The 18,450-nt window shown below is 39.9% G+C and overlaps 1 protein-coding gene across 1 annotated transcript in view; it reads right to left on the bottom strand.

Annotated features, from left to right (window-relative positions):
• Nucleotides 1-18,450, bottom strand: part of LOC110154948 (ubiquitin carboxyl-terminal hydrolase 43-like) — a 222,893-nt gene that overhangs the window by 108,995 nt on the left and 95,448 nt on the right. Inside the window, exons 4-6 of the mRNA XM_055152938.1 lie at nt 10,181-10,273; nt 8,154-8,289; nt 7,146-7,290 (exon numbers count right to left, since the gene is read on the bottom strand). Of these exons, the coding sequence (XP_055008913.1) occupies nt 7,146-7,290; nt 8,154-8,289; nt 10,181-10,273 (374 nt within the window). The remainder of the gene's footprint in view (nt 1-7,145; nt 7,291-8,153; nt 8,290-10,180; nt 10,274-18,450) is intronic.

The raw sequence follows: 18,450 nt of genomic DNA, 5'->3' as shown, positions 1-18,450 counted from the left end.
GCGCATGGCAGTTCCAAGTTACAGGTGAGTAGAGATCGGCCAATACGGGATTTTTCATTGTCGATTCTGATACTAGTTGTTTAGAATCGAGAGAAATAAATCGCCAAAAGACTCCGCAGATATTTTTGGGTTGATATGTAGGACCGATTTAGAATTTTTTTATTTATTTTTTGACAAACTCACCTACAGTCAGCCATCTATTTGCATTAACGTGTTCAAATAAAACTAAATAAAACATTGGACTGTGCTCGAGATTTAAGGTTGATAGCCGATCTGCTAAAAAAAAAAAAAAAAGAAGCAAAATATCGGTCCAATACATCGGTCTGTCTCTACAGGTCAGGTTTGCGGAGAGTCAGCGTATTTATGTCTTTTCAGGGTATTTTTAAGCAGTGGGAGTTAGATGTACAGTAGTTCTTGCTCTAGTGTGGGGCATTCCAGGTAAAGCAATTACATCTCCATGGAGACAAGAAAACCCTCCACCACAAAGAATCTAGTTTATATTTTATCGACCCAGTATATAATTCTTATACTGTACTACTTATATACTTCATACTTGAAATACAAAAACAAAACAAAATCTGACAACAACAACTACTATTACCACTACTACTACTTCTGCTGCTACTACTATTACTACTATTACTACAACTACAACAGTTACTACAACTGCTATTACTGCTATTACTACTACTGCTACTACCACTACTACTACTGCTGCTACTACTACTACTACTACTACTACTTCTATTATTACTATCACTACTACTACTACTGCCACTACTACTACTACTACTACTACTACTACTACTGCCACTACTACTACTACTACTACTACTACTACTACTACTACTACTACTACTACTACTACTACTACTACTGCACTACTACTACTACTACTACTACTACTACTTACTACTACTACTACTACTGCCTACTACTACTACTACTACTACTACTACTACTACTACTACTACTACTACTACTACTGCCACTACTACTACTACTACTACTACTACTACTACTACTACTACTACTAGCCACTACTACTACTACTACTACTACTGCCACTACTACTACTACTACTACTGCTACTACTACTACTACTACTACTACTACTACTACTACTACTACTGCCACTACTACTACTACTGCTACTACTACTACTACTACCACTACTACTACTACTACTACTACTGCTACTACTACTACTACTACTACTACTACTGCTACTACTACTACTACTGCCACTACTACTACTACTACTGCCACTACTACTACTACTACTGCCACTACTACTACTACTACTACTACTACTACTGCCACTACTACTACTACTACTACTACTGACTACTACTGCCACTACACTACTACTGCTACTACTGCTACTACTGCCACTACTACTACTACTACACTACTACTACTTACTACTACTACACTACTACACTACAACTACTACTATTACTACTACCACTTCCACTACCACTACTACTGCCACTACTACTACTACTACTGCTGCTGCTGCTGCTAGTACTACCTCTACTTTTACTATCCCAACTACTATTACGACTACTACTGCTACTACTACTGCTACTACTACTACTACTAGTACTACTACTAGTTCTACTTTTACTATCACTACTATTATTACTCCTACTGCTATTACTACCACTACTACTCCGTCTGCTGCTACTACTACTACTACTACTGTCACAACTACTACTATTATTATCATTACTACTGCTGTTAATTCATTCTCTCGTTTGATCCTGACTGTTTAAGCTGCGCATTGATCAGTGATTATCTCGTGCATTATCCTCACAGCAGAACGCTCCTATAATAATCCTGTGATAATAATGTTGTGTGAGCGCTCCCCTGGTGTGAGTCCATAACTGCAGCTCACCCACAGCTCTTTACGCACTTTATGGATAATTTATTAAAGGTCTCCGGAGTCAGAGCAGTTAGACCGAGCTGCGAGGGAATCACATTAGCGAGTGGAGCCGGTCTGTCTAAAGCAGAACGGGGCTGTAGTAAGAGGAAACTACTATGTCAGACGCAGAACTACTGTTGGGGAAAAGGTCATGAGAAGTTATGCAAATGTACGTATTTTTAAAAAGTGAATAGGCTACTGCACAACTCAGTTTAATGTTAATGAACTGGAAAAAAAGAGGAAAACACAGCTTACTCTACTACTACTACTACTACTACTACTACTACTACTACTACTATTACAATCATTATTACTACTATTATTATTATTTCTGCTACTACTATTAGTATTACTACGACTGCTTCTACTACTACTGCTACTACTACAACTGCTACTACTACGATTACTATTTCTACTACTACTACTACTACTACTGCTGCTGCTGCTGCTGCTGCTACTACTGCTACAACTACTACTACTATCATTACTACTATTACTGCTACTACTACTACTACTACTACTAATATTACTCCTAATATTACTACTACTACTACTACTGCTGCTACTACTATTGCTACTACAACTGCTACTACTACAACTACTAGTACTACTACTGCCATTACTACTGTTACTGCTACTGCTACCGCAATTACTATGACTACTACTACTATTAATATTTCCACTATTACTATTACCACTACTATACTACTACTACTACTACTACTACTACTACTACTACTACTACTACTACTACTGCTACTACTACTACTACTACTACAACTATTACTGCTACTGCTACTACTACTACTACAGCACTACTTACTACTGACTACTACTACTATTATTATTTCTACTACTACTATTACTATCACCACCACTACTACTACTACTACTACTACTACTACTACTGCTACAACTACTACAACTCCTACTACTACTACTACTATTACTATCACTACTAATATTACTACTACTACATCTACAACTACTACGATTACTACTATCACTACTACTACTACTACAACTACTACTACTATCACTACTACTACTGCTACTACTGCTAACATACGTATTTTAAAAAGTGAACAGGCTACTCCACAACTCGTTTTAATGTTATTGAACTTAAAGGTGACATTATAAAAGTTTAAAACACAGCTTACTCCATGTGGTGAGCTGTAAAAGCAGCAATTTAGAAAACAAAAGAAAACTGAAGACCATAATCAGTGTATCATTCATTCATTTGTTTTTTGGCCATTTCCCGTTTCCGTGACTTAAACTGCAATGCCAAACTTTTGCGCCGCATACGGACTGAACCAGGACTGAACCAAGACTAAAACAAGACTAAACCAGGTCTGATCCCAGGACTAAACCAGGACTGAACTAGGACTAAACCAGGATTAAACCAGGACTGATCTCAGGACAAAACCAGGACTGAACTAGGATTAAAACTGGACTAAAACAGGACTAAACCAGAACTGAACCATGACAGAGTGTGGGACAGGCCTGGAGGTGCGCCCATGTAGCCTGTCAGGTGACCGCAGGCGAAAAGACTGGAGCAGAGTCCTGTTTTAGTCCTTGTTCAGTCCTGGTGTAGTCCTGGTTTAGACATGGTGTAGTCCTAGTTTAGACATGGTGTAGTCCTAGTTTAGACCTGCTTTAGTCCTGGTTTCGTTCCTGGTTCAGTCCTGGTTAAATTTTGGTTAAGTTCTGGTTAAATTCTGGTTTAATCCTGGTTTAGACCTGGTTCAGTCCTGGGATCAGTTCTGGTTTAGTCCTATTTTAGTCCATATGCCGTGCAAAAGTTCGGCATCACAGCTTAAGTCACGGAAACAGGAAACGTCCATTATCCATTTTTTTCCATTATTCATTTAAGCACACAATCAAAAACTGAAAAAAATAAATCATTATCTGTTTTTTCATTTATAATCCAGTGCACCTTATAGTCCAAAAAATACGGTAATCCTTTATACTTCTACTACTGCATTTATACTACTATTCTACAAAGCTGAAAATGCTCTGTTCCAGCTTATAATGTCACAAAGCTGTAGTTTTCAAGTTAACAGCTACTTTTACCTTTAGTTCATTAAAAATGGTCAATTCCAGGTCTGAAATTCATCCAAATGATTCTAGTGAAAGTGTATGGAGTTTAAAAACACAGTGGAGCACCTCCTGTATTGAGTGAATGAAACAAAACACAACTCCAGGTATTAAATATTTGCGACGAGATTATTGTACCTTTGCTCTTGGCTCGACTAAACTTAACTTTTCTGTGCATTCTTCCACTGGAATAAATCGTTTCCCCTCGTGTCCGACGGTCCACGAACGCAGCACTACGTTTAGAGTCGTATCCGCGGCAACCAGACAGCGAGGAGGGCCGGCGGTCTGGGCTGCACATTAATTCCAACACTAAAGGGATTACCCCGGTACGCAGTAGTATTTTAGGCAGGACAAAAGCGGGGCAGAAGAGGAGAAAACAGCGGCCCGGCGGGGGGGGCGGCGTGCTTCACAGGCACAGATCTGATCATGTGGCTCCCCGTGGTCAGATGGATCCTCTCGTGGAGTCGGTAACAGCGGTAAATTTACAGGATTGTTTTGTTTGGGGTAAAAATAGTCTCACGTTTAGAATAGTCTGTTGGATGGATGGTGCAGAGCAGTAGAAATTGATGCACCGGGCCCCAAGGAGCAGATTTGCACAATGTACTTTAAGAGAAAAATAACGTGATGAAGGGCTGCACGATATGAAAAAAGAAAAAAAAAAAACATGCAATAATTCAATAACAATATTTTGTATTGTAATAGGGATATGACTGATACACTTCAGATGATGAACTTTCCAACAAGTTTAAACTTAAATTTGAGCAGTTTTAACACAATCTGACCTTAACTCTTTCCCCCATGAAGACGACATTTGACGACCCCCCCCATACCCTTAATGACGACTTTTGACTCCTCCGCTGTATCACTAAAGACGTGATTTGACGACCTTTAGAAACGGCTCGGTTTTTCACATTTAAACAGAGACTGCGATAGGTCGGGGCCACTACAACCCACACTAGACTGACCAATAGGATTCAAGGATATGTTTTCGCAGATTTTTTCCGAAGTTAATCGAAGTAGTGACGATGGTAGCTTCCGGAAAAAACACAACACGAAACACGTGTAATGGAAAGATCGCGCTGCGGCGCACAGTTTTAGAAATAATGAGGAGCGGACGTATTTTATGGATAAGTTTAGAGAAAGTGACTTTTATAGATTTCAAAGTGATGATGAGGGTGATTATAAAGTGGAAAACAGCGATAGCGACGGACTTACAGAGAGTGAAACTTATGAAGATGAGAATGCCGCTGATGCGTCTGTGTGGAGTCCTGCGATATCCCAACAAACTATCCGGGCTTTATACTTGATTATGAACCAAAATTGCCCTGAAATCACTCGTGGAAGTCTGTTTTCTTTTATGCAATTATGCTCTATGGGTGTAGCCCTAGTAACATATGTATGGGTTGTTCCTAGTAGGCGTCCAGGGGGGAAAGAGTTAAGGAGCTGACTTAGGCTACATTCAGACTGCAGGGGTTGATGCTTAATTCAGATTTTTTGTGAAATCCGATTTTTTTGCGAGGTCGTTCACATTTCCAATTAAAAGCGAACTGTATGTGATCTCCAGTGTGAACTTTAGGCCCTGTTTACACGTATATGGGTATTTTTAAAAACAGAGGCATTTCCTTTGTTTGTCTCCATCTTTTACACGCAAACGGTGAATTCACCTCTGAAAACAAATCTTTCTAAAAACTCCGGCTAGAGTGGAGATTCTGGAAAACTACGGTGGAGATTCTGGAAGACTACAGTTTGGCGTTTGCGTATAAAGTGAGATAAACAGAGTTTTAGGAGCTGACACACCAAAAGTTCAACCAGTGTTTCCCTTCTGATGATGATGATGAAGCATCAGAGCAGCAGTCGCATTTCTTCTGGTGCAAACACTTTTCATGTGTTTGCATTTGCACACACAGCTGATGTTTCATATCCATGACCTGAGACCAATGAGGCTTTAACAGATCTGTGGAGAGGCGAGCCCACTCACTAATGTACGTTTTTCATGGTATTTTACCTGTAATGAAATAAATGCTACAGGTTTGAATCTAATCCAGGTGCCGCTCAGAGGCTTGGCGTAGTTATGACGGCGCTTGATGTTGATGTAAACGAAAACCTCTGAAAACGATGCTATGTGCACGATGTTATTTTGGAAAATGGAGGGAGGGAAATATTAGTTTCTCAACATACCTGGCTAAGTGTGAACGTAGCCTTAAACGCTCCAAAACTGTCCCGCATGCTCATTGGAGGACACGACGACGTCACACACACAGCGAGCGTGATCAGTGCTTATGGAAGTTGCCAAAACATGGACACTAGCATTGAGCACCTGGAGAGTTCAAAGTTTCTGTCGTACTGGACCCAGAACATGTACAGCGTATTTGTTTTAAAGAGGAGATTAAGAAGGAGACGGACGAGGTTTTTGGCCGTGGCGTTTTGTGGGGCAGTGGCAGCAAAGTCTGTAGAAAGGAACGTGTGGGTGTGGGGTCGCAGCCAAGAGTGGTGAGATTGCGATGTGCTTCACTGCTTCACTCACACGGAGTTCATACACAGTTTTTGTGTGACGAGAAGAATGCTTGTGTACATTTGTGACGTGTAGGTGGGATGAATGTGACCTGGCCGTCACATGTCAAAAGATCGGATATGTATCGGTTTTAGGAGCACATATCCAAGTGGCCTGGGTCGCATTTGGAAAAATCGGATCTGTGTCGTTCAGACTGACATTAAAAGATCAGATACAGGAGTAAAGGCGTGAAAAAAATCTGATTTGGGTCACTTCAGGCTTCAGTCTGAACGTAGCCTTAGTTGCAAATACAACAGGAGAGCTGATGATGTTAAAAAGTCCCTCTCTAAATAACATTACAGTCACAAGCTCACTAACATGAGTCAACACTAAACTTTGGTGGAAAATCAAACACCTAAATGGGGTCATGAACGCTTGCATTGATCACAAGTTTGTAAAAAGGTATCAGGCAGTGTTTAATGTGTGAATTGCGTCACCATGGCAACAGCTAAAGTAGGAGTTAAGGAGTCTGCCTTTTTTTAACATATTACATCAAATAATAATTTACACAGAGCCCCCACAGAGCGAGTGAAAATGAAAAGGGGAAGTGGGCGGGGGTCACGTGTTCACCTGAGATTCGAGTGGACCCGCCCCTGATGTAAAGGGGCGGGGCCTGGAAGGCGTAGATGACGTCGTTCTCCGCGATGCTCGACAGGTCCTCCTCGTCGAAGAAGGAACGCTGGAACCCGCTGGAGTAAACCTCAGTCAGGATCACCTTCAAACAAATTCACCTCATGTGTAAAAGATGAGACGTACAAGCTGAAACCTAACAGTCAGTTTGCCCCAGGGCAGCTGCGGCCACAAATATTAACCTACTATGATTGGAACCTGACATTTAAAAGGTTGTATAGAGGATTTTTTAAGGAAAGAGAAATACAACGACAGTCCTTTTGCAAATGTTATGCATGCGTGACACCATCTTCGTCCTCCACAGCTCCCTCAGTAGAAACACCTCCTCCCGCCTCTTTACTCTAGAAATCACGCTTGTTTACAGCCGGTGCGCGTTCAGAATTACTGTTGAAGTGACCTGTCTAGAAATAATTTAGCAACTGACGCTTCAGTCTTTAGACTTTTCGTCTGCCATCGTTGGAAGGAATCTCCAAGAATCACCTCAGTTTGGCTTTGCTCCTTTTCCCTTTCTTCTCTTCTTCTTTCAGTGACCTCAAAAACGGACTTTCTTTTGCGCCGAACTGGTCATGGATTCTTGTCCGCCATCTCAACAAACTTTGTGCAAACTGCGAGGAAGCTATAGTTTGAAAAAGTCTCTGCATAAACCACGTAATCCCCGCGTGCCAGTGAGTCAGTTACACTAGAAATGTAACCTAACAGCCAATAGAAAATGAGGTAGCCTTGTTATCTATTGGCTGATGTTTATCTGGCCTCAGTACGTCCACAGTTGATAGATTTTCATTCTTTTTTTTTTTGGTCATCATAATTACAACTGCTGTGTCTCTGTAATGGTATTTTAAACTTTCATTGACAATTTGAAACTAAAAAAAAAAAAAATCCTCCATACAAACCTTTAATATAACTGATTAGTCTCAAAACCTTTACTTCTGGTTGTTCTTGTGCTTTTACCTGGTCTGGAGACAAGTTGCCCTCATCCGCCACCATCCTCCTCAGACACCCCACAGAGCCGAACAGAGGCAGGGACAGCGCCACCCGCAGGTACCTCTGTCCTTTGGAGCTGAACACCAGGACCACACAGAGAGACCTGCCACCACAAAAAAACCAAAAAAAAACACGACATGTCACCACCTCCGTCTGCAGACACCTACGAATACACCGGCCCACTTTAGCATGAATAAGTCACCATTAGACCTGCTTTGTGTGCCAATAATGGAATTCCTGCTCAATATTTCAAAACGGGAAAGTGGAAGGTGTGGGAGTTATCCACTGGAATAATGGACTCTTTGGAAAGCAGAGAATCAAAGACAGCGTGCGGACAATGGGCTATTTTAAGACTGAAAGAACCGTTTTATAAAGAAAACAGGGCAGCAGCTGTGAGTGTGAGGAGGTTGTAGTAAATATTGGAGTAAATATTCAAATTTGTGCAACTTTGAGAGAAAATATAGAGCGGTAGAGACAGAAGCATAGTTCATAAACGACAGATAGTTGTAAAGTTGGTGACAGATCTTTCTATGTTGTAAATTTCAACTGTAACAAAGCAAAAAAAATGTGAGTTAAGGTAAGTAAAGTCTGTAAAATGCACGCTTACAGTTAAAAAAAGCGAGCCTACTCCAATCACAACTGAGCCTGTGCTGCCTGAGCCTTCACCTGCAGATCGTCAAAAGTTTGGACTCACTCAGCGTGTTTTTTTCTGTATGTTTACTACTTTTTACATTTGACATACACCAAATATATGAAATAAGATGTAGAGAATTGTGTAGTAAAGAAAAAAAAGTGAAATAACTCTACGTAAATAAATCCTCAAAGTATCCATCCTTTGCTTTGTCGAAAAATATTTTGTGGGATTAGTTAACTTTTTTATTTAACTATTTATCTATTTAAGTCTATATATCTTTCTTCAGGTATTTGATGTCTTCTGTGTGTTTCTAAAATGTAAAAAAGAAGTAAGAAAATGGGATGAGATGCTGTGTCCAAACCATCGACAGAATAAAAGGAGTGGACTGAGCGAGTGTGACGTCACCCATAGTGTTTAAAAATAAAATTCAGGATCATGGAACATTTTAAGACCACGGGCCTGTTTACATGAGAACGACTGCGGGTAAAAATGACAAAATATAGTATTGGAAGTGCTTTTTGTTTAGGTAAGGGCTGTCAAACATACAGCCCGGGGACCAGATCTGGCTCTCCAAAACCTGGCTTTAATATTTTAATTATATTTTCTATTAAAATATTGGTAAATTTCTGCGGTGCTTCTCATAGCAGCGTCTCCAGCGTCTCTGTACGTGGCCCCTCCCACCAGAGCAGCACAAATGAAGACTTGTCTCTTTCCAACCGCTCTTAAAGGACGATCGTTTTGACTGTTGACTGTGACACCCTCATCAGAAAAATGTCAAAAATGAGAAAAGTGGAGCCGAGTGCAGGATTTTCCAAGAAAAACTGACTTATTTCTATTTGCATACAAGTTCATGTTAAAACATTGTGTTGAAATTGGATTTTCCTTAAAGTTTCAGGTTGTTCATAATATTATAATAGTTTGTAAAAGAAAGAGTTCATCAATTAAAAAAAGATTTCTGTAATAGATTTGCTTTTCTCTGCACAAATATTTAAACTTCTTGCTGGCTTTTCTCAATATGTTACTAAAATAGTGTCTGGTGAAAGTGTGATTGGCTTTTTTAGGTTTAAAATTTTACTTCCTGGCTAATAACCATCATGTACCCGGGCCAAAACTGCTCTAAAGTGCACATTTGATTAATAAACACACAATAAAACACATTTATTTTGCTGAAATAATGTGTAAAGTAACTGAGAAAAGTGATTATTGTGTATAAATTGTGTCGAACTTTTGGATAGACATATTTTTCAGCTATTCTTTGCAATTCTCAGCTATTCTCATTTATATTTACAACAAGTTTTAACCAAATGAAGTAGAAATTATAGAATCATAAAAATCTGTGATGTGAACTTGTCGATCTCACCTGGTCTGGCACAGCGGAATGGGCAGAGAAATACACAGGAACGGGTCAAAAGTATTACTCTGCTTGAGACAGTGCGGACACGTCAGGGAGGATCTGAAATCACACACAATAAATCACAAAAGAATCAACCCGAATCACTTATCAGAACGACACATCTCTGAGATTAGAAGTGTGCGACAGAAGGAGGAGCGGGCAAAGCGGAGGTGGCGGTTCCCAGGGAGCTAAAATAGTTTCCTGTGCGTTGCATCAGTCTCTCAGCGCCCGCGAGAGCTCGGAGAGAGGAGATGACACAGGGGAGGAGAGGATGGAGAATGAACACTTGTGATTTTTGTCAGTTTTACACGAAAATACACAACCAGTACGCACAAAAGAAGTACAGAAAATGGGGTTGCTGCAATCAGAATAATAGTATGAGCGTAAAATCCCGCACGCAGAATCCATGGCAATAGGAAAAATTCAATTTGTCAACTGGACAAAAGTTTATTTTGGTTGAATACATTTTGGAGTTCATCCAAGCTGCTTCTTCAGTTCTGGTCAGACACTGGTGGATACTTCCTTATATCTGCCTGAACGGAGGAGCTAACTACACTGAAACTACACTGAAACTAACACATCTACTTGCCAGTGTGGCAAGGCAAGGCAAGTTTATTTGTATAGCACAATTCATACACAAAGTAATTCAAAGTGCTTTACAGAATAAGAAATACATTAAAATCATAATAAAAATAAATCAAAACATAAATAATCATGAAGATTAAAATTAAAAAAGAGAGACATAAATTGGAGAGAAGAGTGCAGAATGAAAACCTTTCAGTTATTTGCACAGTTAAACAGAAATGTTTTGAGCCTGGATTTAAACAGCGTCACAGAAGAGTCTGTCTCACATGTTCAGACTGTTCCAGGTTTTAGCTGCATGAACCTGAAACTCTGACTCCCCTTGTTTAGTCGTGACTCTGGGCACCAGCAGGAGGCCGGTCCCTGAGCTCCTCAGAGTGTGAGATGGTTCATATGACACTAACATGTCACAGATGGACTTTGGTGCTCGGCCATGGAGACACTTGTACAAGCAGAGCTGCTTTAAAGTCTCTGAGGCACAGGAGCCAGAGCAGAGACCTGAGCACAGGACTTATGTGCTCGTACTTCCTAGTTCGAGTCAGGACCCGAGCTGCAGCGTTCTGGATGTTCTGGATGTTCTGGATGTTCTGCAGCGTCTCACAGCTCGTTTGAGAGACCAGTGAGCAGAACATTACAGTATCTAACCTACTGGAGACAAATGCATGGATAAGTTTCTCCAAGTCTGATTTAGACAGTAAACCTTTGATTTTTGCTATGTTTTTTAGATGGTAAAAGGCTGCAGATGTTATTGATTTGATGTGGCTGTGTGTGGAAGAAAAGTAATTATTCTCTGGTTTTAGTTTTCATTCTGGTTAACGAATACATGTGATTTGTTTTACACTTAAAGACTTGACCCATGACACCATCAAAGACCTCTGGGGTCTTCACCTTCTACCCCCTGCTGCTGTCCTTCCTGATCTCAGCTGTACTTGAACTGCTAATCTTTTGAAACAATGACAGTTTTACCAAAAGGGGGTTTATGAGGGTGCTTTGTTATTGCTGTGAAATTCCTCCAAATGTTAATCTGCAGACTTTACCCACCTCTTTGTGTATAAAATGCTCGCTATACCTTTGCTCATGGTCAGCTTGCTCCACAGACACCATGCGTGTCAGGAGGTCACCATCTGCCTGCTTACAACATGCAACTTCCAACCAATAAAAACACCACTACAGCAAACCAAATATGAACATGGAATTTTTCTTCTTCAGCACCAACCAGGTCAGGCCCAGAGGTGTAAAAGCTCCATTATGGCCTTGAATGATTCTGCTAATATGACCCCACACTCAAGTGCCAGTTCAATAGGCCCAGCTAAACTAAACAGAAAACTGTAAACAAGTAGATGTGTTAGTTTCAGAGTAGTTTCAGGATATGTTTACAATGAAACAAATCACCGTATTCAGAAACAATTCGCATCCAGACAGGTTGTTTCTGTGTCCACAAGTCTTCCCTATCCACACAGCTTTGTTTATGTTTTACAGAAATGAAACTTAAAACCACATGACTCATTTGCATAAACTGAGCGCTCAAAAAAACTGCTCGCTCCTTGTGCACTGCGGTTCAGCTTCTTCTTTCGGACTAAAAGACATGACTCAGTGGAATATGAGTGTTTTTTTCTGTGAGTCTGTTCTGTGCAACTAGTTCTAGCTAAGCAGTTTCCAGTTTGTCTACAGTTTGTTTAAACTGTTTTCCGAAATAGCATCACATGACCAATGTCACAAACCCAGCAAATCAGGAAGGTGCATGTCACACTAACGTGGTCCAAAAAGGATGGCAACTAGAGCTCCTACATCAGCGTATCAACGTTTTCAGGCATCCACACAGTGCTGGATCAGATCTGTACTCAGAGGAATTCGTGGGAGCTGGCGGCACCAGATCGTTCCGTCTCTGGAGTTTTCAGTTGGATTAGTGTGAACGAACACGGCATCCACAATGAAAACAACTCAGGTACGTACTGGTGTGGATGGGAACTCAGTGTGAGCCCCGGTAACCACTTTCACCTTGGCTAACTGGACTGAAAAGTAAAAGTATTTTTATTATAGTTTGAGACCTGCTGATGGCTGATGGTTTATTTTGAGAACTTTCATAGTTTGAGCAACAACAAAATAAAAAAAAATAATACAATAAAATAAAAACAGATGGAAAAAAAATTATTCATTGTCTCAGCAAAAAATTTCATAAAAATTATTATTTTTCAATATCTTAAAATCTACGCAATAAATAAGTACATAAGCACGTTTTTTTTTTTATTTATATAGCACTTTTCACAGACATATGTCACAAACACAGATGATTTACAGATCATTATTCATTCACTCCATACCTGGTGGTGGTAACCTACTACTGTAGCCACAGCTGCCCCGAGGCAGACTGACAGAAGTGCGGCCGCCAATCTGCGCCATTGGTCCCTCTGACCACCACCATCACTCACGCACACATCACTTTCATACTAGGCAATGTGGGTGAAGTGTCTTGCCTAAGGACACAACAACAACAACAGTTTTTGTGACTAGCGCCCCCCTGTGGCTCCTGATTTTCCCAGTGTCTCCCATCCAAGTACTGACCAGAACCGGCCCTGCTGAGCTTCAGAGATCTGACAGGATCAGATTATTCCAGTGATACTTTTACTTGAGTATGTTTGTGCTCTGGTATATGTACTTTTACTTAAGTAATGAAACTGAGTACTTCTTCCACCACTGGTAACTAGCATGCTAATCACACACTTCCTGATTATCGCAGAGTAAAAAAACGCTAAAAGTTTCGACCTCAAGAGCTGCTTACACAACAAACTCTATCTGTACTGGGACAAGACACATTCTGATCAAATACGTGAACAAAATCAGAGATGGGACCTTTGACTGCCGTTGTTTCCTGGTTTTCAATTTCCTTCACAAGACCACAGGGCAGAGCGCAGACTTTTATTTCTTTTACGAGACGCGCGGCAGACATAACTTCCAATCAGTGACATTTTTGATTAACAGCTACGCGCCATCTGTTAAATCAAACCAAAACTTTGAGAACACACCGGATGAGGAAAAAAGGCATCTTACGTCTCATATTTCAACACTACAGATTTTAAAATCGTACGAAAACATAAAACATCCAGTGACAGCTGTGAGAAATAGTTTCCTTTGAATTAGCTCTGCCGCTACGTAACTCCCCAAGTCCACATAAGGCTTTGTAATACACTGCCCGGGGAAATTAAACCCTCAACCCACACTTCACTTCTGTCCTGTTGTATCGAGCGCCGTGCAGATGAATAAAGGTGCTTACTTTTCAAATAACGATTTAATTATGTCAAATCTGTTTAAAGATGCACTGTGTAACTTTTCCTGGTGATTGTCTGCCAAGTGTTTGAGATGTTATTACTTTGTTTTGAATGTACTGCAGTCAGTGTTGGGGAGTAACAGATTACAAGTACCGGAGTTATGTAATCAGAGTACAAATTATGAGTAACTGTATTCGGTTACAGTTACTGTTTCAGTGAGTGGTAATTGGATTACAGTTACTTTGTTGTAATAAATGGATTACATTTTCCTGTTTTCACATCCCATCTCCCCCTTTTTATCTTTTTTTTTTGCCGGTAATTCCACTCATTGCTGGAAACTAAACCAGGTCTAAACCAGGTTTAAACCAGGACTAAAACCAGGACTAAACCAGGACTAAAATAGGACTAAAATAGGACTAAACCAGGTCTAAACTAGGTCTAAACCAGGAGTAAACCAGGATTAAAATAGGACTAAAATAGGACTAAACCAAGACTAAAACCAGGACTAAACCAGGACTAAATCCAGGACTAAACCAGGATTAAAATAGGACTAAACCAGGACTAAAATAGGACTAAACCAGGACTAAAACAAGGACTAAAATAGGACTAAACCAGGACTAAACCAGGATTAAAATAGGACTAAACCAGGACTAAAACCAGGACTAAACCAGGATTAAAATAGGACTAAAATAGGACTAAACCAGGACTAAAACCAGAACTAAAAGACTAAACCAGGACTAAAATAGGACTAAACCAGGACTTAAACCAGGATTAAAATAGGACTAAACCAGGACTAAAACAAGGACTAAAACAGGACTAATCCATGCTGTGCGGACTGTATCTCCTCTTCCTCTTCTATCAATAATATTTTTAATTTGGTAAAGTAAAATCTGGACTTTTCATTTTCCTTTATCAGACAAAACTTCTTATGTGTGGATTTCCTCGTCTTTGCTTCTCTACAGCAAATCAAATAATCCAAAGTATTCAGATTACGTTACTCACTTTAAGTAATTTAATGGATTACGTTACAAACTACATTTTGGGGTATGTAATCTGTAATCTGTAGGGGAATACGTTTTAAAAGTCACCTTCCCAACACTGTCTGCAGAATGGCATTAAACGTTTCTAGCATTTACTTCATTACCGGTGTTTTAATTGGTGAAAAATTGCACTGAAAAACGTGATATTCTTATTGAAAGTTTGGTCGCCTCTCCGTAGATCTGACCTGTGACTTGCCCGGATAGTGTCCCCTACATTTCTGCATGAGATGTAAAAGTTTAATGCCGTACTGTGGACCATTATAGCATTAACATCTCCTTAGAGACGAGCAGACATCACCTGCATCACCTTGAACAGAAAGTCATAAAGTGCAGCTTTAAATAAATATCTAGGTCAGTTAAAATTATGTAAAGGTCCTATATTATATCAAATTTACTTTTACTGTTAGAAAGTTGTTACCTCCTCAAAACATACATTGCATAACCATGTCTGCATTTCTATTTTTTAAAATTTTTTTTGGTGTGAAATCCGATTTTTTTGAGAGGTCGTTCATATTTCCAATTAAATGTGTGTGATCTCCAGTGTGAACTTTAAACATCCCAAAAGTGTCCCACATGTGCATTTAAGAAAACAACGACGTCACACACAGCGAGCGTGCTCAGTGTTTACGGAAATCACCTAAATGTTTGTTTGAGTCTTTAGCCTCCTTGTATTTGGCTCTTTCCACTGAACGCACTAGACGCACATATGGAGCAGCACGTAGATTCCAGAAAATAGGATCCATCCTATTTTTTGAAGCTATACGAGAGCGTAGGTGTGTATCCCCATTAAAATACAAAGAGAGCATGTATTTATTGTTGTATTTGTGCATTTACTATCAGCACAACATGCTCCTGGGGCAGTTCTGTGTCGTGTGAAAGGGCCCAGGCCCAGAAAGACTATTAATTAGTGCTTTAAAATTTACTTTTGAAATCCTCGCATTTGCCCTGGTCAGCCTGTACATAAGGTAAATCCAAGCCTGTTCAGCTGTTAGTTTCACTATGGACATGATACAAGAGGATAAACATGCTCCAGACAAGTTTGATCGGCTTTAACATTGAGAAACACAGAGCCAGTACCCGCGCGTGTACGTCCTGCTGCAGCTGCCGGTGGAGCCGCCTTTGTGTTGACGCACGGCTGTAGAGCCAGGCCCTTATCTTACTAAACCAAGTATCCCGACTCCTGAGGAGGGTTAGGCAGCACAACACCTGCCTATATCCAATAATAATGTGCTTAAAATCAAATCAAATTCAGTTTGTGCATGATTACTTTACTAACTATAATTTTATAACTTTTTTAATGCTGTATCCTAAATTGTGGATAATTAGGCTGACATAGCATGCTGAAGTATATTTCTGCAGATTAAAGACTAAAAAGAAAAAATGACAACAAGAACCATACAGAACCAAAAACCACGACCTTAAACTAAGATACAAACTAAAATGTGAATTTTGTGAACCGTGCCACCCCTACTTCTAAAATTATTCTATCAACACAGACATTCACATCAACAGTCTGGTGTAATAATAGATTTTCTTCGGGTGTTTTGTGGAGTGGGTAAGACTGTTTTTAGTGGCAGGATAACTATGGCCATTGACATGCACTAGTCAAGCACCAGTGACCTCTGCAAATACAAAGACTGGATGGAATATTTAAAAAAGTGTCTCCACACGTCCGCAACACTCTAGTTCACTAGGGCCCTGTCCACACTAGTTCGTCTTCGAGTTGTTTTTTGTTGTGGATGCAGTGTTCGTCCACACTAATCCGATTGAAAACAGCTCCAGAGATGGAATGATCTGGTGCCGCCAGCTCCCACATATTAATTTGAGTACAGATCTGATCCGGCACCGTGTGGACGCCTGAAAACGCTGATACACTGATGTCGGTCTATGCGCCGTGAAGTAATTCACCGCTAGAACGCTAAGAGGCTAGAATATATGTCCATTCATATATACGATCAGTGTGTACGACCTGCAGACGTATAATCTTTAGCAGAACACCCCTCTGTCACAGAAAGAACATATTCCACTGAGTCGTGTCCTTTAGTCCGACAGAAGCTGAACCACATCAGAGTACAATAGAGAGCTGATTTTTTGAGTGCTCAGTTTATGCAAATGTGGTTTTAAGTTTCATTTCTGTAAAATGTAAACAAATGTGCTCAAAGCTGTGTGGGTAGGGAAGGCTTGTGGACACAGAAACAACATGTCTGGATGCAGATCTTTCCCGATACGGTGATACGTTTCAGTGTAAACGTAGCCTAGGAAATGAGGCCCTATGTCCAAAATTCCAGGCTGTCCCTTTAAAGGTGCATTGTGTAAGATGCTTTACTCCATGGAGACATTATTGTTTTGTCTGGAATGTTTCACAGTTCGGTATTAAACCTTTCTATCTTCATGGAGGCCAAACCAGACCAAGCTACAGGTCAGATCTGTGGAAAGGCGACCCCACTCACAGTCAGAATGTTGGTTTTCTTGGTATTTTTGAGCTATAAAACCACCTGTAACTGAATAAATGTAAGGTGATAACCAGTGTTGGGAAGTTTACTTTTAAAATGTTTTCCCCTACAGATTACAGATTACATACCCCAAAATGTAGTTTGTAACATAATCCATTAAATTACTTAAAGTGAGTAATGTAATCTGAATACTTTGGATTACTTGGTTTGCTGTAGAGAAGCAAAGACGAGGATATTGTAACATAAAAAGTTTTGTCTGATAAAAGAAAATAAAAAGCCCAGACTTTACTTAAACAAATTTAAAATATTATTGATAGAAGAGAAGACACGGTCCTCACAGCACGGTTTAGTCCTGTTAAATCCTGTTTTTGTCATGTTTTAGTTCTTGTTTTAGTCCTGTTTTAGTCCTGTTTAAGTCCTGGTTTTAGACCTGGTTTTAGTCCTGGTTTAGACCTGGTTTAGTCCTGCTTTTAGTTCTGTTTTAGTCCCAGTTTAGTCCTGGTATAGACCTGGTTTAGACCTGGTTTATTCCTGGTTTATTCCTGGTTTAGACCTGGTTTAGTGTCGAGCAATGAGTGGAATTACCAAAAAAATAAAAAAAAGGTATATATTCCAAAATGTGAAAACAGGAAAATACCGCCATGTAATCCATTTATTTCAACAAAGTAACTGTAATCCAATTACCACTCACTGAAACAGTAACTGTAACTGAATACAGTTACTCATAATTTGTACTCTGATTACGTAACTCCGGTACATGTAATCTGTTACTCCCCAACACTGCTGATAACTTATCCATAGAAACAAGCAGGTGACGGACCCTCAACCATAAAGTCACATAGTGCACTACTAGACTTTAGAATAGTTTTAAACCCTATTTAATACAGAAATAAACA

Source organism: Boleophthalmus pectinirostris, unplaced genomic scaffold (assembly GCF_026225935.1).
Source record: "Boleophthalmus pectinirostris isolate CB_2022bp ecotype Guang Dong unplaced genomic scaffold, ASM2622593v1 HiC_scaffold_17, whole genome shotgun sequence".
NCBI classification, from domain to species: Eukaryota; Metazoa; Chordata; class Actinopteri; order Gobiiformes; family Gobiidae; genus Boleophthalmus; species Boleophthalmus pectinirostris.
This window is presented reverse-complemented; position numbering and strand designations above follow the sequence as displayed.